This window comes from Pleurodeles waltl, chromosome 2_2 (assembly GCF_031143425.1).
Source record: "Pleurodeles waltl isolate 20211129_DDA chromosome 2_2, aPleWal1.hap1.20221129, whole genome shotgun sequence".
In the NCBI taxonomy this organism is placed as follows: domain Eukaryota; kingdom Metazoa; phylum Chordata; class Amphibia; order Caudata; family Salamandridae; genus Pleurodeles; species Pleurodeles waltl.
This window is the reverse complement of record NC_090439.1, coordinates 473,937,608-473,961,832: the sequence shown is the minus strand read 5'-3', so window position 1 is coordinate 473,961,832 and position 24,225 is coordinate 473,937,608. Positions and strand designations below refer to the sequence as shown.

General features: G+C 49.3%; 1 protein-coding gene across 3 annotated transcripts in view; it reads left to right on the top strand.

Moving 5' to 3' along the window:
* Positions 1–24,225, top strand: part of SMCHD1 (structural maintenance of chromosomes flexible hinge domain containing 1) — a 2,128,336-nt gene that overhangs the window by 1,326,135 nt on the left and 777,976 nt on the right. For all 3 annotated transcript variants that reach the window (XM_069219969.1, XM_069219967.1, XM_069219968.1), the window contains one exon: positions 19,547–19,672. In XM_069219969.1, the coding sequence (XP_069076070.1) occupies positions 19,547–19,672 (126 nt within the window). The remainder of the gene's footprint in view (positions 1–19,546; positions 19,673–24,225) is intronic.

Here is a 24,225-nt window from a genome sequence, read left to right as displayed (position 1 = left end):
TGACTTTTTGCCTTTGCTGATGCTAAGTTATGATTTGAAAGTGTGCTGAGGCCTGCTAATCAGGCCCCAGCACCAGTGTTCTTTCCCTAACCTGTACTTGTGTTTCCACAATTGGCACACCCTGGCATCCAGGTAAGTCCCTTGTAACTGTTACCCCTGGTACCAAGGGCCCTGATGCCAGGGAAGGTCTCTAAGGGCTGCACCATATCTTATGCCACCCTGGGGACCCATCACTCAGCACAGACACACTGCTTGCCAGCGTGTGTGTGCTAGTGGGGCTAAAACGACTAAGTCGACATGGCACTCCCCTCAGGGTGCCATGCCAACCTCACACTGCCTACAGGTATAGATAGTCACCCCTCTAGCAGGCCTTACAGCCCTAAGGCAGGGTGCACTATACCATAGGTGAGGGCATAAGTGCATGAGCACTATGCCCCTACAGTGTCTAAGCAAAACCTTAGACATTGTAAGTGCAGGGTAGCCATAAGAGTATATGGTCTGGGAGTCTGTCATACACGAACTCCACAGCACCATAATGGCTACACTGAAAACTGTGAAGTTTGGTATCAAACTTCTCAGCACAATAAATGCACACTGATGCCAGTGTACATTTTATTGTAACATACACCCCAGAGGGCACCTTAGAGGTGCCCCCTGAAACCTTAACCGACTACCCGTGTAGGCTGACTGGTTTTAGCAGCCTGCCACACTCCAGACATGTTGCTGGCCACATGGGGAGAGTGCCTTTGTCACTCTGTGGCTAGTAACAAAGCCTGTACTGGGTGGAGGTGCTTCACACCTCCCCCAGCAGGAACTGTAACACCTGGCGGAGAGCCTCAAAGGCTCACCCCCTTTGTTACAGCACCCCAGGGCACTCCAGCTAGTGGAGTTGCCCGCCCCCTCCGGCCACGGCCCCACTTTTGGCGGCAAGGCCGGAGGAGATAATGAGAAAAATAAGGTGTCCTGAGGTGAGGTGACTCTGACTTTTAGAAATCCTCCATCTTGCAGATGGAGGATTCCCCCAATAGGGATAGGAATGTGCCCCCCTCCCCTCAGGGAGGAGGCACAAAGAGGGTGTAGCCACCCTCAGGGCTAGTAGCCATTGGCTACTAACCCCCCAGACCTAAACACACCCCTAAATTCTGTATTTAGGGGCTCCCCAGAACCTAGGAACTCACATTCCTGCAACCTAAGAAGAAGAGGGCTACTGAACTGAAAAACCTGCAGAGAAGACGGAGACACCAACTGCTTTGGCCCCAGCTCTACCGGCCTGTCTCCCCACTTCTAAAGACACTGCTCCAGCGACGCGTTCCCAGGGTCCAGCAACCTCTGAAGCCTCAGAGGACTACTCTGCATCTAGAAGGATCAAGAACTCCCGAGGACAGCGGCTCTGTTCACCAAAAACCAACCTGGCAACAAAGAAGCAACTTTGAAACAACACACGTTTCCTGCCGGAAGCGTGAGACTTTGCACTCTGCATCCGACGCCCCCGGCTCGACTAGTGGAGAACAAACACCACAGGGAGGACTCCCCGGTGACTACGAGACCTTGAGTAGCCAGAGTTGACCCCCCTGAGCCCCCACAGCGACGCCTGCTGAGGGAATCCTGAGGCTCCCCCTGACCGCGACTGCCTGCTTCAAAGACCCAACGCCTGGTAAAGACTCTGCACCCGCAGCCCCCAGGACCTGAAGGATCCAACTTCCAGTGCAGGAGTGACCCCCAGGTGGCCCTCTCCCTTGCCCAGGTGGTAGCTACCCCGAGGAGCCCCCCCCTCCCTTGCCTGCCTGCATCGCTGAAGAGACCCCTGGGTCTCCCATTGATTTCTATTGCGAACCCGACGCTTGTTTGCACACTGCACCCGGCCGCCCCCGTGCCGCTGAGGGTGTACTTTCTGTGCTGACTTGTGTCCCCCCCCAGTGCCCTACAAAACCCCCCTGGTCTGCCCTCCGAAGACGCGGGTACTTACCTGCTGGCAGACTGGAACCGGGGCACCCCCTTCGCCATTGAAGCCTATGCGTTTTGGGCACCACTTTGACCTCTGCACCTGACCGGCCCTGAGCTGCTGGTGTGGTAACTTTGGGGTTGCCCTGAACCCCTAATGGTGGGCTACCTTGGACCCAACTTTGAACCCTGTAGATGGTTTACTTACCTGCAAAATTAACAAACACTTACCTCCCCCAGGAACTGTTGAAAATTGCACTGTCTAGTTTTAAAATAGCTATATGTGATTTATGTGAAAACTGTATATGCTATTTTGCTAATTCAAAGTTCCTAAAGTACCTACCTGAAATACCTTTCATTTGAAGTATTACTTGTAAATCTTGAACCTGTGGTTCTTAAAATAATTTATTAAAAATATATTTTTCTATACAAAAACCTATTGGCCTGGAATTGTCTTTGAGTGTGTGTTCCTCATTTATTGCCTGTGTGTGTACAACAAATGCTTAACAATACCTTCTGACAAGCCTACTGCTCGACCACACTACCACAAAATAGAGCATTAGAATTATCTAATTTTGCCACTATCTTACCTCTAAGGGGAACTCTTGGACTCTGTGCATGCTATTTCTTACTTTGAAATAGTACATACAGAGCCAACTTCCTACACTGACCAACCCCCTTTTAGAGTTACTTAAGGGTTCCCCCAAGGGTGGGTCCTCAGAGCAAGACTCTACACCAGGAACTCTCTGCAAGATTCTTCTGCTCTTGGCCTCTGGAACTGCTGCTGGTCTCCTTTGGAACTGAAACGACTGTATCCAGTTGAGAGGGCTCCCATTGCAACATTATTTCTCCATCTCCTGCAATTTTTCTGCAACATCCATGGCTGTGCATCCTCCAGGGTCACAAGGACCCTGTTTGCATCCAAGAAGCAAGAAGGAATCTCCCTTGGAGTGAAGGAGTCCATCGCCTGTATCTGCAGGCCCCTCAAGACAGCGACGACTGGCTGGTGGATCCTGCTGTCCCACAGACTTCGAAAGAGCTCTGCAACACAGGTGGTGGTTCTGTGGTGCTTTTTGAGTCCCTCTTGTCTTACGATCCACTTGAGAGACTGGGGCCCCTCCTGCAGCCACTGGCACAGAACCCCTGTGTACCACAACTGTTGCTCTTGCCAAGGCTTGTTTGCTCCTCCTCCAAGGAGCTCTTCAGGCTCCAAGAAGTCCCAGCCTCCAGCACTCAGCAGCTCTAAGATCAGCTTCCACTCAGAAGCTCCTGGGATGTGGGTCTCCTGTTTTGTTGTACTGTTGAGGGCTCCCTGCGACTCCCTGTGCCTGCTGCCAGTGGGTCACTCCATTGACTCTGGCTGGCTTTCCTCACTGCTGAAGGCCTGCCCTGTCTCTCTTCCAAGGGTTGAGTCCCTGGGACCTTGCTGGTCCTTAAAAAACTACAACTTACCTTGCAACTACTATTGGGAGTGCATTTGCCAATGCTTGTTGGTAGCCCTGCTGGTCACTGACCTTCCTGCACTCCGGTGACCGACATGGGACAGCTCGTGGGCGACCCAAGAATCTCCTGCATTCCTCTGGACTCCGCAGCTGGACTTCTTCACCGTCCTGCAGGAACTTCACCTCAAGATGGTTGGCATTGCCTAACTGCACCACCAAGACATCTCCGAGTGGTCTGGATACTGCCCCCTTCTTTCTCAGGTTCCTCTCGTCTAGAATCCACCTCTGGGTTCCACCAACCTGGTCCACGGGTCGCAACAGCAGCTGGACAACCAAGACTTCCATTGACTCCAACAAGGGTTTCCAACATCTCTTCACCCCTATGCACCTGGGCTCCCTGGTGTAGTTAGTCGGGTCTTCTGGATATCCAGTGGTGGGGCACTCCCCAAAGTCCTCTCCTTCTTTGTGCCTACTGATTTCCTTGGGGTCCACTGGAAAGGGTCCCGAATCCATAAAAATCCAACCGCGACGCTCCTGTGTTAGCCTATGTGACACACGACTCGATAACTCTGCACCTGTGAGATTACAGTTACTCGCCTCTAATAATTTTTTTTACTCCCCATGGCCCTGGGACCCTAACACACTTACCTTGGTTGGGCACCTCCATTCTTAGACCACTTTCTTAGTATATGGTTTTGCCCCTCCATAGGCCCCCATGTATTATTCCTATGCTTTTTCTGATTGTTTCCAAGTGTATATTGTAGGAAAATAGCTCTTTTTGGCATGGTTACCCCCCACTGTTAGCCTGTTATCATTGTGCTTAGACTGTTTTCACTGGGATCCTGCTAACCAGTACCCCAGTGATAGTGCTCTCCCCTCTAAATTTGGTTGCCTTGTTATTCTTTATACCCCACAGTTGGCATACTGGTGTACCCCTGTAAGTTCCTAGTATATGGTTCTTAGGTACCAGGGCATTGGTACACCAGGGGTCCCCCAACGGGCTGCAGCATGTATTATGCCGCCCAGGAGAGCACATTTGCAGGCCTGCCGTTGTCAGCTTGAGTGAAAAGGTGCATGCACCCTTTCATTTCTGGTCGCTATATGTCACCCCTATGGTAGACCCTTTCACCCCAAAGGGCAGGGTGCAGGTTCCTTTGTGTGAGGGCACCCCTAAATGAACAGAGGTGCCTCTACAAACTCCAGTTCCAATGCACTGGACTTCGTAAGTGTGGGCGAGACATTTTACCCAACTGCACCGCCAGGACATCTCCAAGTGGTCTGGACACTGCCCCCCTTTTTTTTTTTTTTCTTAGGTTACTCTCTTCTGGAATCCACCTCGGGTTCCACCAACATGGTCCACGGGTCACAACAGCAGCTGGACAACCGAGACTTCCATTGACTCCAACGAGGGTTTCCAACATCACTTCACCCCTATGCACCTGGGCTCCCTGGTGTAGGTAACCCACTCTTCTAGATATCCAGTGGATATCTGTGGTCCAGCTACATAATGGTAACTCAGAACCTAGGCATGTTTGGTATCACACATGTCGTAATCTCACCCCAATACTAATGCCAGTATTTGGTGGCATGATTCCATGCACTCTGGGGGCTCATTAGAGCACCCCCAGTATTGCTCTTACCAGTCTTCCAGGGTTTGTGAGCAGCCTATGCTGCTGCAGCCCATCAGACAGGTTTCTGCCCTCCTGCTGCTTGACCAGCTCAAGCAGTGGAAGGCAGAATAAATGTTTCCTGTGGCAGAGGGTATGCAACACCCTCTACCTTTTGAAGTAGGTGTTACTGGCCTGGGTAGGGGTAGCCTCCCTACGACACCGGCTTGCTTTGAAGGGCACATTTGGTATTTCTCCGGCTCCTTCCAGCAACTTCAACATTTCCCTGGCTGTGCATCCTCTGAGGGCGACGAGTCTTCAGCCTGCACAAGAAGCAAGAAGGAATCTCTCTTGGAGTGAAGGATTCACTCCCCTGCATTCACAGGCACCAACTGCAATGACAACCGACTGCGTGGATCCTCTCTCCTTCAGAACTGTGTGAATCCTTCACAGGTGGTGGTCTACAGTGGTCCCCTTGGTCCTCTTTACCAGCTGTCCAACTTAGGAGACGGTAAGCCCTTGCCTCTCCTTGCAGAACAGTACCCCTATGCACCTTGAATCTTGCAGTTACCAAGGTTTGTTGGTTCTTCCTCCAAAGGATCTTCAGGCTCGTGTAGCCCCGACCTCCAGCACTCTTCCCTGCAAAGCGCAGTCTCCTGCCTGCTGCTCCAGCAACGTGGGACTCCTCTCCAGGTGTGCTGAGTGGGCCTCACTGTGACTCCTGTGCCTGCTGCCTGTGAGTTGCCTGTGGGAGCTGTATCCTCAGCCTTGATTTCTGACTCTCCTCACTGCTGAGGGTCACCTAGGACTCCCCTCCATGGGCTGAGTCCCCCTGGACCTTCCTAGTCTCCAGCAGCTGTGCAAGTCTTTATCTACAACTCTTGCATTTGCCAAAGCTTGTTGGGGGTTCTTCCAAACCAATGACTGACTGCAACTCTTCTTCCGACGTGGGACATCGACTGCATTACTCCTGGAACTCTTCTCTTGCTCCTTTGCTGCATATTCTACTATTGGTCTTCACTGTCAACCTGGTCCGGCATCTTGAGAAGGGTAGATAGAGGCTCTTGCCCCAACCGGACACTCCAACTTGAACTGGACTTGGTCCTCTTCATTTGCAGGTCCTCTTCTGTCAGGATCCATCTTCTGTTTCTTTCAGCCTTGCTTGGGTCTTGCACAGTCCTGTTACAAAGTTTAACTGTGGATTTGGGGAAAAACCAGGTGTAGGAAAGTACCATCTTGCCTGGCATGTTACCCCCATTTTAACTTGTGTGTCAGTTTGTTTTTGTCTGTCTCATTGGGATCCTGCTAGCCAGGACCCCAGTGCTCATAGTTTGTGGCCTGAATGTGTGTTCCCTGTGTAATGCCTAACTGTGTCACTGAGGCTTTGCTAATCAGAACCTCACTGCTTATGCTCTCTCTGCCTTTAAAATTGTCACTGCAGGCTAGTGACCATTTTTACTAATTCTAATTGGCACACTGGAACACCCTTATAATTCCCTAGTATATGGTACCTACGTACCCAGGGTATTGGGGTTCCAGGAGATGCACCTATAGGGAGCTCAGACAATTCTTACACAGGACTGCCACTGCAGCCTGAGTGAAATAACATCCACGTTATTTCACAGCAATTTTACACTGCACGTAAGTAACTTATAAGTCGCCTATATGTCCAACCCTCACTTGGTGAAGGTTAGGTGCAAAGTTACTTAGTGTGAGGGCACCCTGGCACTAGCCAAGTTGCCCCCACATAGTTCAGGGCAATTTCCCCAGTTTGTGAGTGCGGGGACACCATTACACGTGTGCACTACACATAGGTCAATACCTATATGTAGCTTCACAATGGTAACTCCCAATATGGCCATGTAACATGTCTAAGATCGTGGAATTGTCCCCCCAAGCCAAATCTGGTATTGGGTTGCCAATCCCATGCATCCCCGGGGCTCCACCATGGACCCCGGGTACTGCCAAACCAGCTCTCTGGGGTTTTCACTGCAGCTACTGCTGCTGCCAACCCACAGACAGGCTTCTGCCAACCCACAGACAGGTTTCTGCCCTCCTGGGGTCTGGGCAGCCCAGTCCCAGGAAGGCAGAAGAAAGAATTTCCTCAGAGAGAGGATGCTACACCCTCTCCCTTTGGAAATAGGTGTGAAAGGCCTGAGAGGAGTAGCCTCTCCTGGCCTCTGGAAATGATTTGAAGGGCACAGATGGTTCCCTCCTTGTATAAGCCAGTCTACACCGGTTCAGGGATCCCCCAGACCCTGCTCTGGCGCGAAACTGGACAAAGGAAAGGGGAGTGACCACTCCCCTGTCCATCACCACCCCAGGGGTGGTGCCCAGAGCTCCTCCAGTGTGTCCCAGACCTCTGCCATCTTGGATCCAGAGGTGTGAGGGCACAATGGAGGTCTCTGAGTGGCTAGTGCCAGTAGAGGATGTCTGAGACCCCTCCTGATAGGTGCTTACCTGACTAGGTGGCCAATCCTCCTCTGAGAGCTATTTAGGGTCTCTCCTTGGGCTTCTCTTCAGATAACCAATGCAAAAGCTCACCAGAGTTCCTCTGCATCTCCCTCTTCGACTTCTGCCGAGGATCAACTGCTGACAGCTCCAGGACGCCTGTAAAACTGCAACAAAGTAGCAAGAAGACTACCAGCAACATTGTAGCGCCTAATCCTGCCCGGCTTTCTCAACTGTTTCCTGGTGGTGCATGCTCTGGGGGCTGTCTGCCTTCACCCTACACTGGAAGCCAAGAAGAAATCTCCCGTGGGGTGACGGAATCTTCCCCCTGCTAACGCAGGCACTTAACTTCTATTTCACCAGACCTCTGGGTCCCCTCTCATCGTGACGAGCATGGTCCCTGGAACACAGGAGCTGGATCCAAGTGACCCAGACAGTCCAGTGGTCCATCTGTCCAAATTTGGCGGAGGTAAGTCCTTGCCTCCCCTCGCCAGCCAGTAATCCCGTGTACTGCGTGAACTGCAGCTGCTAGGGCTTCTGTGCACTTTTGCTAGGAATCCTTCGTGCACAGCACAGCCCAGGTCCCTAATACTCCTTCCTGTATTGCTCAACTCGCTGAGTTGACCACCGGCTTCGTGGGACCCTCTTTTGTAGTGTTGAGACGACCGCTGTGCTCAGTTTTCTTTTACCAGTGTTCAAGTAGTTATGTGGGTGCTGCCTTCTTCTGCGGGGGCTGTCTGTGCTGCTGAGCGCCCCCTCTGTCTCCTCCTCCAAGGGGCGACCTCCTGGTCCTTCTTGGGCCCGGGCAGCACCCAAAACCTTTAACCGCGACTCTTGCAGCTAGCAAGGCTTGTTTGCGGTCTTTCTGTGTGGAAACAACTCTGTATCCTCCAGCACGCCGAGGGACATCTTCTGTGCAAAGGAGAAGTTCCCGGCATCTTCTGTTGTTGCAGAATCTTCAGCTTCTTCCACCCAGGGGCCGCCCTTTTGCACCTTCATCCAGGGTTTAGTGGGCTCCTGCCCCCCCCCTGGACACTAGTGTGACTCTTGGACATGGTCCAGGAATCCATCTTCAGTGCTTTGCAGTCAGTTGTTGCCTTTGCAGAATCTCCTATCACGACTTTAGTGTGTTTCTGGGGAAGTAGGGTAACTTTACTCCTACTTTTCAGGGTCTTGGGGTGGGGTATCTTGGACACCCTTAGTGTTTTCTTACACTCCCAGCGACACTCTACACACTACACTAGGCCTGGGGTCCATTCTTGATTTGCATTCCACTTTCTTAGTATATGGTTTGTGTTGCCCCTAGGCCTATTGCATCCTATTGTATTCTACAGTGTTTGCACTACTTTTCTAACTGTTTACTTACCTGATTTTGGTTTGTGTATTTTACGTACCTCCTAAGGGAGTATATCCTCTGAGATATTTCTGACACATTGTCACTAAAATAAAGTACCTTATTTTTAGTAACTCTGAGTATTGTGATTCTTATGAAATAGTGCTATATGATATAAGTGGTATAGTAGGAGCTTTGCATGTCTCCTAGTTCAGCCTAAGCTGCTCTGCTATAACTAGCTCTATCAGCCTAAGCTGCCAGAACACTACTAATCTACTAATAAGGGATAACTGGACCTGGCACAAGGTGTAAGTACCATCAGATACCCACTATAAGCCAGGCCAGCCTCCTACACTAAGGACTTATAAGGGGGGTCCAGTGTGTCATCGGGTCTGGCTGCAACTTAGGGTTGTGGAGATTTTGTCCGATCGGTGAAGTGTCCCTCACCAGTTTGTAGTTTCCATGGAGGTTCTTTGGTTTCTTAAGTGGTGCCTCGAATCAGAAGGGAGATCTCGGGCTATTTACGAAGCCTGGAGATCCTCTGTCTTTTGAGGTCAATCCAGTGGTCAGTTCCTCCGAATCAGCGGTTGTTGGGACACTGGTGCATCAAACAGGTGTCTTGGAGCCTCTTCTGGTGCAGCAGGTCCTCTGTTCTCATCTTGGTGGGTTATTTGGTGCTGCCTTCTTTTCTTCCAGATGAATCTAAGCTCTTAGACTAGGGGAGCCCTCTAAATACTGAATTTAGTGGGTGTTTAGGGGGAACCTGCTAGTGTCCAATGAGATACTTACCTTTGGGTGGGTACACCTACTACATTGACCACTTCCTGTGGGAAGGCTCACTTCCCTAAACCCTACTGGATATTTTCCTGCTATCCAACATGGAAGAAAATGAAATGGAGGTTCCACTTCACATACAAGCCCCTGTGGGTGGTGCATGCTCAATGAGGCTACTCCTCCTACCCTGTGTCTGGTTTCCTGCCTTTGTGCCCGCCAAAATGGGGTGTTTGCAAGTGGGAATCCCTCTGCTGCTAGTAGCAGGCCCGGCGGCTCGAGTTTTGAGGGCAGTAGCCCTTTGACGCTCACCTCCAGCGTGTTATACATTCCTGAGGGAGGGGGTGTTAGATCCTCCACCCGGGAAGGGCATGGTCCTACATATCAGAGCGCCATGGGTCTCTCCCAGGTTTGTATATTATCTGTCTGGAAGTGGCAGGCTGGATGGAACCAGTCAGCACCTATGCCAGTTTAGGTTAGCTTTTGCAGGGGTCACCTCTAAGGGGGGTCCCTGGGTACATTTTGGGTTAAATCTAACACTGGTACCAGTTTGGATTTAATATTCTGAGTTGTTGGATACCAAACAACCCAGGGTACAGAGTGGCCATCATGTAACTGGGGCACTCGTGTTTGACCAGTGTCCAGTACATGTACTTAAAATGGATGCCCTGTTCATGCACTAAGTCCCAGGTTTGGCAAGGACGCAGTGGGGGGCATATTGCTCATGCAATTAAGCCCTCACACATAGTATGGTGCACCCTGCCTTAGGGCTGTAAAGCGTACCAGAGGTGTGACTTACCCATACCCTATGCAGTATAGGGTGGACAGGGCACCCAGGAAGGGTGCCATGTGGAATTTGCTTTTTTAGGTTTTCCCCAGTACACTGAGCCTGAACTGGCAGTGCTGGTTTCATCTGAGTGCATGGCCCTAGAGGGTGGTACAATCAGTGCTGCTGCTCTCAGGTAGGGGCCTACCCCTAATACTCCATGCCCTGGGTACATGTGTGCCCCTTTAATAGGGATTTAGTGATATTTTAAGAGTGTATCCAATTGTGCCAAGCATCACAACAGATTTAGGGAAAGAACTCTGACCCAGGGAACTTGGTTAGCAGGGGCCCTGGGCACTACGATTTTCTAAAACACATCAACATCAGGCAAAACGTGGGGGCTAACAATGCAAAAAGAGTCCTCCTCTCACACTGCCCTGAGCCTTGCATCGTGGGATCTGCTGTGTGCTCCGGGGCCCAACGCTTGTGACCACATCAGCCGAAGGGGACCCCCAGGCACCCACCTTAAATCTGCAAACCAGCTCTTTTTCCAAGTAGCCCACCCAGGTGGCCCTGTGCCAAGAGGTTTTCGAACGCTGATCTTGCCAGAACCAGGAGCCACCCGATGCTCTCCAGCTGGCACACGGTGCCCAACGACAACCTTGACCAACCTGCAAAAAGAAGAGACTGCTATCCCAGTTGTACGATTTTTATTGCATTTTTAAAAGTGACTGCCTACTGATTCCAATGGTGCTGAATTACACACAGAAAGGCTAACTTTTTTAAAACTTTAAAAAGTCATGTCTGAAAAAGTTCTTAATGTATCTTAAACATTTTGGCTTTATTATTTATATAAATGTTTGAAGTATTTTTTTTATAAATTCTGGTCTCGAGTTATTCATTGTGTGTGGTGCATGATTGGATTTTGAATACAGCAAATACTTAGCACATATCCTGGATTAGCCTAACTGCTCGACCAGCTACCTTAAAAATTGGAGCATTTAGGTGGTATAATTTTATCTCTGGAAACCAAAGTGCGTTTCCCTGGTCCCCCTGCATAGTGTGCCTAGTTCTGCGCACTTCATAGAGGGCCAACCTCTCACATTTGGTGTACCAGCAGTGGGATAAAAACTTTTTGTTTGCTGATACTACTCTTGCAATTGTTTTAGATTTTTCTAATTGACTGCCAATTATTTTATTTTATTTTTTTACAAATGTCTAAAATTAATTCTTAGGACCCTGGTTAGTTCCCTACAACTTAGAAAACGTTTTTTTAAGTCTTTGCTTTAGTTGGTTATCCAAAAAGGGAATTCTAAAAATGTCCCAACTTTAGTAAGGTAAAAATGTCTGATTCAGAGTCCAGAAACCAGATACTCATCCGGGAACATTATGAGGCATATAGCTATGAACAATTAGGGAAATTCTGCAGACTGGACAAACTTCAAACTGGAAAAAGCCCCAAAACAGAGGAACTTAGGTTTTTGGTTGCCCAGTATGAAAAAGATAATTCCCCAGCTGATGATGATGATAAATCTGAGGTGGATGAAGATCATGTGGGCAGTGAGGATGAGGGTAGCTCCTCTTCTCACACAAGCTCTAGAGCATCCATAGTCAGACCTGAACATTGCCTGGCTGACCAAAAGACTGGCTTTAGGAAGTCAGCTTTTGGAGATAGAAAAGCATAAAAAACAGTTGGGCTTGGCACCCATCTCTGGCGGCGGCATACAAGTATTGGAAAAAAAGCTTTCAACATCAAGCTCCCAAAAGGAGTTGTCCCACCCTTCGGTTAAGGGGTAATATAGTGAAATGGTTTTCTGCCTTTGAAAGAGCCTGTATTGGGTGGGAAATTGAAAAGAAACATTGGGGCACAATTATTTGGGAGTTATTCTCAGGAAAGTGTAGAGATAGGCTCCTGACAAAGAATGAGGCAGATTCTAGATCCTATGGCCTTTTGAAGGGTACCCTGATTTAGGACTTTGGATTTACAACTGAAGAGTACAGGATAAAGTTCAGGTTGGCTCGAAAATCACAGAGCTGGGTTGACTTTGTGGACTTAACTGGGAACAAGGTTATGTTGGGCTGTACAGTTTGTTTGTGAAAGAGCATTTGTTGAGTAATTGTTCCAGTGATAGGCTATATCAACATCTGGTAGTCCTGGGTCCACTTTCCCCTCAAGAGTTGGGGAGGAAGATAGACCATTGGGTCGAAACAAGGGTGACCAAAACTACCACTGGTGGGGGATACCAAAAGAAAGAGGCCAAAAAGTCCCCCTAAGGTAAAGATGGGAGCCAGGGTAAAACAACAAAGAGCCTTCTCATGGCCCCCAAATATCTGGAGGAGTAGTTATAGTCTAGGGGTGGGTGCAAGGGGAAATACTTTGACCCCAACAAGGCTTGGTGCCAGTTGTAGAAGCAAAGGGCAGCAAACTGTAGACTCTTGCTGTAAAAACAAGAAGAATGCCTCCAGCCAGCCTGCAGTAAATGCAGTTGCCAATATCAAGATGGGGTCAGAGGTGTGGCCTGACCATGTCAGTGTCCCCACATAGGCAACGTTAGTCACTGAGGGTGGGGTAGGTTTATCCTGTGCTGTCTGACCAAATAACATGAAAAAATACAGGCAGCATCCTGTGAATAATGGGGAGAAAACAGAAGCCTTCAGGGTTACAGGGGCTAGTATTACCATGGTATCTCAGCACCTGGGTCCCTCAAATCAGTTCCTGGTAGGGAGGTCTTATCCTGTCACCAATGCGGACAATGAGACCAAGTTCCACCCCATGGCTGTGGTAAACTTTGAATGGGGAGGAGTAGCATGGCAAAAAGAAGTGGTTGTGTCCTCATCCATTCCTGTAGAGTGCCTACTTGTTAATGACCTGGAGCATTCCCCCTGGGCTGAGGTAGAGCTAAAGACCCATGCAGCAGTGCTTGGGATCCATGAGTGGGCTTGTGTCAAGACTCGGGCACACAGCACACTTCAGAGAGAAAAAGGAGAGCTGGATCCTGAAATAGTGGACCAGCCTCCCAAGAGAAAAGGCAAGAAGCCTGGGGGACCATCTTCAAAACAGATCCCAAGACATGACCCCTCTTCTCAGGAGGAGGAGTCACCCAACCTTAGAGGGAGCTGAGCATGAAGAGCTTCCGCCTTACCACACAGAGCTTTTGGCCCCAGGGTTACCCTCTAGGAAAGATTTGTGCCAGGGGCAAAGGGAGTGTGCCACTCTTGAAGGCCTGAGACAGCAAGCTGCTCAGGAGGAGCTAGGAAATGTCAGTGGTACCCACAGATTCTACTGGGAGGAGGGGCTCCTGTTCACTGAGGCCAGAGACCTCCTTGACCCTCCAGCAGCATCAGGACATAGATATATCTTAGTGTTAGTGGATCATGCCACTAAGTATCCCAATGCTATCCCCCTTAGGACAATCACTGCACCTGCAGTGGCAACGGCCCTCCTGGGTATCTTTACCAGGGTTGGGTTCCCTACGGAGGTAGTATCATACAGGGGGTCAAACTTCATGTCTGCATAATTAAAACACATGTGACAGGAATGTGGAGTGACTTATACATTCACTACCCTATACCATCCGCAAACTAATGGGCTGGTAAAAAGGATCAACCAGACCCTAAATGCCATAATTGGAGGACTCCCTGAAAAACTCAGAAGGAGATGGGATGTCCTACTTCCTTGCCTGCTGTTTGCCTACAGGGAAGTGGCACAAAAGGGCGTAGGTTTTTCCTCTGTTGAACTTTTGTTTGGGCACCCTGTTAGGGGACCACTGCGTCTTGTAAGTGAAGGCTGGGAGAGCCCAAAAAAGATATTGTGGACTATGTATTTTGCCTATGTTCCAGAATGGCTGAATATATGGAGAAAGCCAGCAAAAATCTTCAGTCTAGCCAAGAGCTTCAAAAGCTTTGGTATGACCAAAAAGCTGCTATGGTGGATTTCCAACCAGAGCAGAAAGTTTGGGTGTTGTGGTCTGTTACTCAGAGGGCCCTCCAGGACAAATGGTCTGTCTGGGCCCTATCCCGTTCTTGAAAGAAAAGGGGAGGTCACTTATCTACTGGACCTAGGCAGTTGCAAGAACCCCAAAAAAATCATACATGTCAACCACCTAAAACCCTTTTATAACAGTGCTTATGTGACCATGCTCCTGGTTACAGATGAGAGTGAACCTCTCCCTGATCTCCTCTCCAGCAATCCCCAAGATGGTTCTGTAGATGGAGTGGTCTTGTTGCACCCACTCATGACAACAGCAGACTGATTGCAGGGAAGTTCTCAACCAGTATGCTGAGCTATTTACACTGACCCCTGGGATACACAAACTGGTGTACCCATAATGTGGACATTGCTGACAGCCTGCCTGTCAAAAACAAAATTTACAGACAGTCTCACCATATCAGAGTAAGCATAGAAGCCGAAGTCATGAAAATGTTGGATTTCGGTGCCAGTGAACCTTCAGAGAGCCCCTGGGCTAGGTAAGTATGGAACTTTGAATTAAAACAGTAGTATACACAGTTTTGGCAAAAATAGCAATAAGCTATTTTCAAAGTGGACACAGTGCAAAAATCAACAGTTCATGGGGGAGGTAAGTATTGGTTACTTTCTCAGGTAAGTAAAGCACTTACAAGTTCAGTCTCCTAGGCAGAGGCAGCCCACCGTTGGGGTTAAAGGCAACCCCAAAGCCACTGCTCTAGCAACACAGGGCCAGTCAGGTGCAGAGGTAAAAGGAGGGCCCAAACAGCAGAGGCGCCTGTGGAGAACAGGGGTGCTCCGGTTCCAGTCTGCTAGCAGGTAAGTACCTGCGTCCTCAGGGAGCAGACCAGGGGGGGGTTTGTAGAGCACTGGGGGGACGCACACAAAACACACCCTCAGCAGCACAGGGGAGGCCGGGTGCAGTGTGCAAAGTAGGTGTCGGGTTTGTCGTTGAAAACAATGGAGGGACCCGGGGGGTCACTCTGGCGATGCAGGCAGCGCACACGGGGTCTTCTTGGGCCAGGCATCGACTGGGCTAGGATGAGGGCTGCCTGCTGGTCACTCATGCACTGGTCGGTGGTTCCTCTCTGTCCTGGGGGTTGCGGGTGCAGTACTGGGTCCAGGCGTAGGGTTCCTTTGTTACCAGGCAGGCGCGGTCAGGAGGAGGTTCTGGATCCTCTCTGAAGGTGTCGCTGTGGGGGTGCAGGGAGGTCGACACAGGGTGGTGTCCACATCGTTGGAGTCGCCTGGGGGTCCTCTCTGCAGTGTTGGTTGTCCTGAACTCGAGCCGGGGGCGTCTGGTGCAGGGTGGGAAGACTCACGCTTCTGGTGGTAAGTTGGGGTCTCTTTAAAGTTCTTTGCTGTTGTTTCTGAACAGAGCCGCTGTCTTCGGGAGGGTCTTGGTCCTTTAGGTGCAGGTCAGTCCTCTGATTCCTCAGAGGTCGCTGGTCTCGCTGGATGCGTCGCTGTGCAGGTTCTTTGAGTCTGGAGACAGGCCAGTAGGGCTGGGGCCAAGGCATTTGTTGTCTCCGTTGTCTCTGCTGGGCATTCAGGTCAGCAGTCTTTCTTCAGGTTGCAGGAATCTGCTTTCCTGGGTTCAGGGTCGCCCCTGAATACTCAATTTAGGGCGGTGTTTAGGTCTGGGGGGCAGTAGCAAATGGGCTACTGTCCTTGAGGGTGGTCGCACCCTCTTTGTGCCTCCTCCCTGTGTGGAGGGGGGCACATCCCTATCCCTATTCCTATTGGGGGAATCCTCCCAAAAAAAGATGGAGGATTTCTTAAGGCAGAGTTCACCTCAGCTCAGGACACCTTAGGAACTGTCCTGACTGGTGGGTGACTCCTCCTTGTTTTTCTCATGATCTCCTCCGGACTTGCCGCCAAAAGTGGGGGCGGGCATATCCATTAGCTGGAGTGCCCTGGGGCATTGTAATACGAAGCCTGAGCCTTTGAGGCTCACTGCTAGGTGTTACAGTTCCTGCAAAGGGGGGTGTGTGAAGCACCTCCACCCAGTGCAGGATTTGTTTCTGGCCTCAGAGAGCACAAAGGCTCTCACCTCATGGGGTCAAAAACTTGTCTCAGTGGCAGGCTGGCACAGACCAGTCAGTCCTGCACTGAAGGATTGGGTAAAATACCTGAGATGCCCTCTGTGTGCATTTTTTAAATACATCTAGCACTGGCATCAGTGTGGGTTTATTATTCTGAGAAGTTTGATACCAGACTTCCCAGTATTCAGTGTAGCCATTATGGAACTGTGGAGTTTGTTTTGACAAACTCCCAGATCATATACTTAATATGTCCACACTGTACTTACAATGTCTAAGAATGGACTTAGACACTGTTAGGGGCATATTGCTCATGCAGCTATGCCCTCGCCTGTGGTATAGTGCACCCTGCCTTAGGGCTTTAAGGCCTGCTAGAGGGGTGACTTACCCATGCCACAGGCAGTATTTTGTGTGCATGGATCCTGAGGGGGATGCCATGTCGACTTTGCCGTTTTCTCCCTACCAACACACGCAATCTGCTACAGCAGTGTGCATGTGTTAGATGGGGGGTCCCTTCGGGTGGCACAACACATGGTGCACTCGTTAGGGACCTTCCCATATCACAGGGCCCTTGGTACCACTGGTACCTTTTACAAGGGACTTATCTGTGTGCCAGGGGTATGCCAATTGTGGAAACAATGGTACATTTTTTGTGAAAGAACAATGGTGCTGGGGCCTGGTTAGCAGGGCCCCAGCACACACTGTCAAGTCAGCATCAATATCAGGCAAAATGTGGGGGGTAACTGCAGCAGAGAGCCATTTTCCGACACTGCACAAGATCTATGGTGGTGGCCTTTGAATCGAGATTGGGTCAACAGCAGATCCCTCTCCCTTCCCCAACCAGATCTTAGAGTAGTGACAAATGTGTCACTACTGGGACAGGGCGGCGGCATGGGGGAGGCGGAGATCAAAGCACTCTGGTCTCCAGCGGAGTCCAGACTCCACATTAGTCTTCTTGAGCTCTGAGTGGTCAGGCTTACATTGAAAGCATTCCTTCCCTCTCTCAAAGGGAAAGTGGTGCAGGTGTTCATGGACAACACCACCGCCATGTGGTACTGCAACAAGCAGGGCAGAGTGGGGTCATGGGCCCTTCGCCAAGAGTCTGAGCTCCTCTTGTCGGGGCATATCCCCGGTGGTTCATCATCTGGCAGGCTTTCTGAACGCCAGAGCCGATGGGCTCAGCCATCGATGCACAGTTGATCTTGAATGGTGTCTCCATCCAGAGGTGGCGCAAGGTCTCTTTCAGCAATGAGAGCCTTGGTTAGAAATGTACACCTCCGCAGAGAACACAGTGTCAGCTGTTATGTGCACTGGAATTTCCAAGGCGGCAGTCACTCGGCAATGCTTTTCATCTCAAATGGAACTCAGTCCCTCCTTTACACCTTTCTGCCAATACCACTTCTGCCTAGTGTCTCAAGAAGATTAAGAGCGACCGGGCACAAGTAATCCTTGTGGCTCCAGACTAGGCACAAAGACTATGGTATCCCGAGCTTCTGAGCATGGCCATCGATCCTTTGATCAGGCTGCCACTGAGGAAGATTTTCTGTCTCAGCAGGGGACGGTACTCCACCCAAACCTGTCCAGTCTCCTCCTCCTTGCGTGGGGTTTGAGCGGCAGCAATTGACAGCTTTCAACCTTTCGCCTAAAGTCTACAATGTTATGTTGGCAGCCAGCGTCCCTCCACCCAAACGGTATACACCTGTCGGAACAAATTTGTGGCATGGTGTACCAACAAGTCTGTTGATCCCCTTTCTGCACCTCTGTCTGAGGTTCTGTTTATCCTCTCTTGCCCAGCGGGACTCTGCTTGGGGCACCCTTTAAGGTTACCTGTCTGCTATGTCTGCCTTCCTCAGACTGCCAGATCAACCCTCCTTGTTCAAATTTCCATTTTGGGAGGTTTCTTCAGGGACTTAACCACCTGTTTTCACGTACCCTTTTCATTGTGCCCCAGTGGGACCTGAACTTGGTTCTCACTTATCTTATGTGTGCTTCCCTTGAGCCCTTCCATAACTGTCCTCTGTGGCTTCTCACCTTGAAAACAGCCTTTCTTATTGCCAATCACCTCTGTCCGTAGACTGAGTGAGCTGCAGGCACTTTCTTCAAAGCCACCCTTTGTCTTTGTCCATCCTGATAAAGTGGTGCTTCGTATTAGGGTCTCTTTTCTTCCCAAAGTGGTCACGCCCTTTCATGTAGGCCAAATAATTACCTTGTTTACTTTTTACTCACCCCCATATCCTTATGAGGAGGAGAGACTCCACCGTCTGGATCCAAAAAGGGCGTTGGCGTTCTACCTCAGTCGTACAAAAGATTTCCAGGTAGAGGATCAACTCTTTATAGGTTATGTGGGTGCATAGAAGGGACGGGTGGTGCAAAAGCATACCATCTCTTGGTGGGTTGTTCTCTCCATCAAGATGTCGTACGCTTTGGCTAAGAAGCAAGCCCTGAGGGTTTGGGTGCTCGTTCCACCAAAGCAACTGCTGCAACGACAGCGTTAACATGCAGAGTTCCAGTCCTGGGCATCTGCTAGGCAACAACGTGGGCGTCCCTGCACACATTCATGAAACACTACTGCCTGGACAGTTAGGTCCACAGGGACAGCTACTTCGGCCATTTGGTCCTGCAGGACTTCCTAGTCTGATCTTGGTTCGCAGCCCACCTCCAGGAATGGTAGGGCTTGGGTATCTATTCTAAGGTGAGGAATCTGCAAATAGAAGTCTCTATCAGATTAACAAGTTACTTAACTTTGGTAACAAATTATCTGGTGGAGACATATTCTAGTTGCAGATTCCTTACTGACACACGCATCCTCCCCGCTCTGCGAACTGATCTCTAGAAATAGGATTCCCTTGTCAGTGCCCTACTTCTGGCACACCACTCTCTGTGTCCCTCATGGCTCTGCGCTACTGGCGTGGAAAATCATGAAAAGAACCTGACCTCAGCACGTCGGGAGGCACCTGTATACGACTGTGATGTCATCAAAGCGACTACGACACCAACAATACACGCCACCTGACGGGGCGCAAGGGTACTGCTCAAAGAAAAATCTCCGGTTCCAGTCTGACACCTGTGGGAAATTCTAAGGTAAGGAATCTGCAACTGGAATATGTCTGTACCAGATAATTTGTTACCAAAGTTAACTGACTTGTTCTAATAACTCATTGTCAATGTCCCTGTATTTATTTTTCATCTGCATGCAGGTGCTTCATAACTTTTTGTCATTTATTTTCAGGCTGTTACTGTGATAAATGGAAAGGAACTTCCAAAACCTCTTATAGTTCAACTTTGTGACGAGTGGGGAAATCTGTCTCCAGAGTCTAACATTAAAGTAAACCTCATTAAAGAAAGCAACATGAAGGTACTTCAGAATTTTTATCATGCATCAACTTTAAAGTTGGTAAACGTTATAGCAGAGGATTGTTAGTTGGATAATCATTTTTTAATCCATGTTTGTGGCAGTTAATTTTATAAATTCTGGACACTGTTAAATTAAAGGCATGATCACTTTTGTAGTAAAAGACACAAGATAGCAGGAAGGGGTTGTGGCCTCCTCACAGTGCTCTGCCTGTACTCTGACTGTGTTCTAAGGAAAAGTAGCACATTTTAGATTAGGTTTCAGCGTAGCTTTTCGAAATCATAACATTCTGTCACAACCCATTTTAACGACCTGGATGACTGTGGGTATTCATAGCAAATATTCAGATACTTAGCAACTGTTATAATTTCTGTTAACTATAGAAGAGTACACTTTCTCTATGAGGAACATATTTGCAGCTATGCAGGGCATTAGGCTAGCCATCCTATAATAGCAGATCACTTAGACCTTGATGAGGCAAACACTGCCTGCTGTGGCTCTGCTCTTATCGAACTTGGTGACTTGCTTGTTTCCAGGGATGTAAAGCTTCCAGGAGAGACCAGGCATGAAGGAAAACCTGTCAGGAGAATAAGATATCTTGTAGAATAAAGAAATAAATACTACAAATTAATGAATACAGGAACAGAGAAACCACAGCTAAAAACTGCAGGTCCTAAAGTGTTTACAGTATTTTTCCAAATGATACATAGGGGCCCTCAGGTCAAGTTCAGTGTTGGAAAGTAGGAGTTTGAGGAATGGCCTTGGCACTGTAAACAGTCACTGGCCCCATTGTAATTCCCTTGCTTAACTTCTGTCCATCCAGGTTTGAAGCTAATACCCCATTGTGAACCTGGAGAACACTGGTAAATGTGCAAAGAGGCAAACATATTTTTTTTTAAAGAACTGGAAAACTAAAATGTGAATGTCCTGCAATTGATAGGGTTGGAGTCAATTGATAAATTGGGCAGATATGGACCTGACACAAAACCCCATACACCAGAAGATAATACTATAGCAACATCAGAGTGGTGGTGCAGTCTGTCAACACAGGAACCTCATGTTTATTGTGGGTATTGTGGAACCTACCTCAGAAAAACGTGTGCCCTAGATTCAGAAACATCTGATGGAGCACCTGTGTCTTGATCTCTGGCAAGTTAGAATTATGTAGAACATTGGAGCCTAGCAGGGAATGTTCTCATCTTCCTCAGCATGTAAATTCCCATTGCGTGGCTTCTGATCTGACACCGGTGAAGCTGTATCATTGAGTGGGGTGATTCATTGTCAGGTAGGGCTGACTTAGCAGCCCTACTGATTAACATCCAATTCATTGCATCCTAACTGACTCAATGTGCAATAGTAATTTAACAGGATTAGCACCAGTAAGAATGCCTCCTGAATCCTGTCACCTAATTTGGCAATTACATTTATTTAAATTACTTGATGTAGGAGGCTGGCCTGGCTTAGATTGGGTACCTTATGGTACTTACACCTTGTGCCAGATCCAGTTATCCCTTATTAGTAGATTAGAAGTGTTCTAGCAGCTTAGGCTGATGGAGGTAGCTATAGCAGAGCATCTTAGGCTGAACTAGGAGACATGCAAAGCTCTTACCATACCACTTATATCACTGAGTACTATATCATAAGAAAACACAATACTCAGAGTTACTAAAAATAAAGGTACTTTATTTTAGTGACAATATGGCAAAAGTATCTCAGAGGATATACTCCCTTGGGAGGTACGTAATATACACAAAATATACACACAAATCAAAATCAGGTAAGTAAACAATTAGAAAAGTAGTGCAAACACTGTAGAACACAATAGAATGCAATAGGAGACAATAGGCCTAGGGGCAACACAAACCATATACTCCAAAAGTGGAATGCGAACCACGAATGGACCCCAGGCCTAGTGTAGTGTGTAGAGGGTCGCTGGGAGTGTAAGAAAACACTAAGGGTGTCCAAGATACCCCACCCCAAGACCCTGAAAAGTAGGAGTAAAGTTACCCTACTACCCCAGAAAGACAGTGAAGTCGAGATAGGGGATTCTGCAAAGACAACAACTGACTGCAAAGCACTGAAGACGGATTCCTGGACCTGAGGACCTGCAAAGGAAGGGGACCAAGTCCAAGAGTCACGCAAGTGTCTTGGGGGGGGGGGGGTGTCAAGAGCCCACTAAACCCCGGATGAAGGTGCAAAAGGGCTGCCTCCGGGTGGAAGAAGCCAAAGATTCTGCAACAACGGAAGGTGCCAGGAACTTCTCCTTTGGTCAGAAGATGTCCCATGGCGTGCTGGAGGATGCAGAGTTGTTTCCGCGCAGAAAGACCGCAAACAAGCCTTGCTAGCTGCAAGAGTCGCGGTTGAAGGTTTCGGGTGCTGCCAGGGCCCAGGAAGGACCAGGAGGTCACCCCTTGGAGGAGGAGACTGAGGGGGGTGCTCAGCAACACAGAGAGCCCACGCATAAGCAGGCAGCACCCGCAGAAGGACGGAGGTCGTCTCAGCACAACAAAAGGGAGTCCCACGACGTCGGAGGTCAACTTAGCGAGTTGGGCAATGCAGGACGAAGTGCTGGGGACCTGGGCTGTGCTGTGCACAAAGGAAGTCTTGCAAAAGTGCACAGGAGATCTAGCAGCTGCAGTTCACGCAGTACACAGGATTACTGTCTGGCGTGGGAAGGCAAGGACTTACCTCAACCAAATTTGGACAGAAGGGCCACTGGACTGTCTGGGACACTTCGGTCCAGCTCCTGTGTTCCAGGGACCACGCTCGTCGAGCTGAGAGGGGACCCAGAGGACCGGTGATGCAGAAGTTTGGTGCCTGCGTTGGCAGGGGGAAGATTGCGTCAACCCACGGGAGATTTCTTCTTGGCTTCCAGTGCAGGGTGAAGGCAGACAGCCCTCAGAGCATGCACCACCAGGAAACAATTGAGAAAGTCGGCACAATGAGGCGCTACAATGTTGCTGGTAGTCTTGTTGCTACTTTGTTGCGGTTTTGCAGGCGTCCTGGAGCAGTCAGCGGTCGATCCTTGGCAGAATTCGAAGAGAGAAGTGCAGAGGAACTCTGGTGAGCTCTTGCATTTGTTATCTGATGAGAAACCCATAGGAGAGACCCTGAATAGCCCTCAGAGGAGGATTGGCTACAGAGAGAGGTAAGCACCTGTCAGGAGGGGTCTCTGACTTCACATGCTGGCACTGGCCACTCAGAGGTCTCCATTGTGCCCTCACACCTCTGCATTCAAGATGGCAGAGGTCTGGGACACCCTGGAGGAGCTCTGGGCACCTCCCCTTCGGATGTGCTGGTCAGGGGAGTGGTCCAGTTTTGCGCCAGAGCAGGGCTGGGGAGATTCCTGAACCGGTGTAGACTGGCTTATGCAAGGATGGCACCATCTGTGCCCTTCAAAGCATTTCCAGAGGCCAGGAGAGGCTACTCCTCTCAGGCCCTTAACACCTATTTCCAAAGGGAGAGGGTGTAACACCCTCTCTCAGAGGAAATCCTTTGTTCTGCCTTCCTGGGACTGGGCTGCCCAGGCCCCAGGGGGGTCAGAATTGTGTCTGAAGGTTGGCAGCAGCGGTAGCTGCAGAGAAAACCCCGGAGAGATAGTTTGGTAGTACCCGGGGTCCATGCTGGAGCCCCGGGGATGCATGGAATAGTCCTCCAGTGCCAGAATGGTATTGGGGTGACAATTCCATGATCCTAGACATGTTACATGGTCATGTTCGGAGTTACTATTGTGAAGCTACACATAGGTATTGACCTATATGTAGTTCACGCATGTAATAATGTCCCTGCACTCACAAAGTCCGGGGAATTTGCCCTGAACAATGTGGGGGCACCTTGGCTAGTGCCAGGGTGCCCGCAAACTAAGTAACTTTGCACCTAACCATCACCAAGTTGAGGGTTAGACATATAAGTGACTTATAATTTACTTAGGTGCAGTGTAAAATGGCTGTGAAATAATGTGGACGTTTTTTTGACTCAGGCTGCAGTGGCAATCCTGTGTAAGAATTTTCTGAGCTCCCTATGAGTGGCAAAAGAAATGCTGCAGCCCATAGGGATCTCCTAGAACCCCAATACCCTTATACTAGGGAATTATAAGGGTGTTCCAGTGTGCCAATCAGAATTGGTAAAATTAGTCACTAGCCTGCAGTTACAATTTTGAAAGCAGAGAGAGCATAAACACTGAGGTTCTGGTTAGCAGAGCCTCAGTGATACAGTTAGGCACCACACAGGGAACACATACAGGGCACACTTTATGAGCACTGGGGTCCTGGCTAGCAGGATCCCAGTGACACAGGCAAAAACAAACATACATACATACAAGTAAAAATGGGGGTAACATGCCAGGCAAGATGGTACTTTCCTACACTTGAGATGTAGCCTTATCCCTTGAAAATGGTAACTAGAGACCAGGATCTCTAATAAATCTAGTAAGGATGATACTGTAACATTTAGAGGGCCACATGCCCTTTTCGTTTTGCCATTGTGACAACTTCAAGGTAGTTGTGATGTCCTTCAATAAGCACAACCTGTGACCCACGTAAGCAGTTATGAAGTCC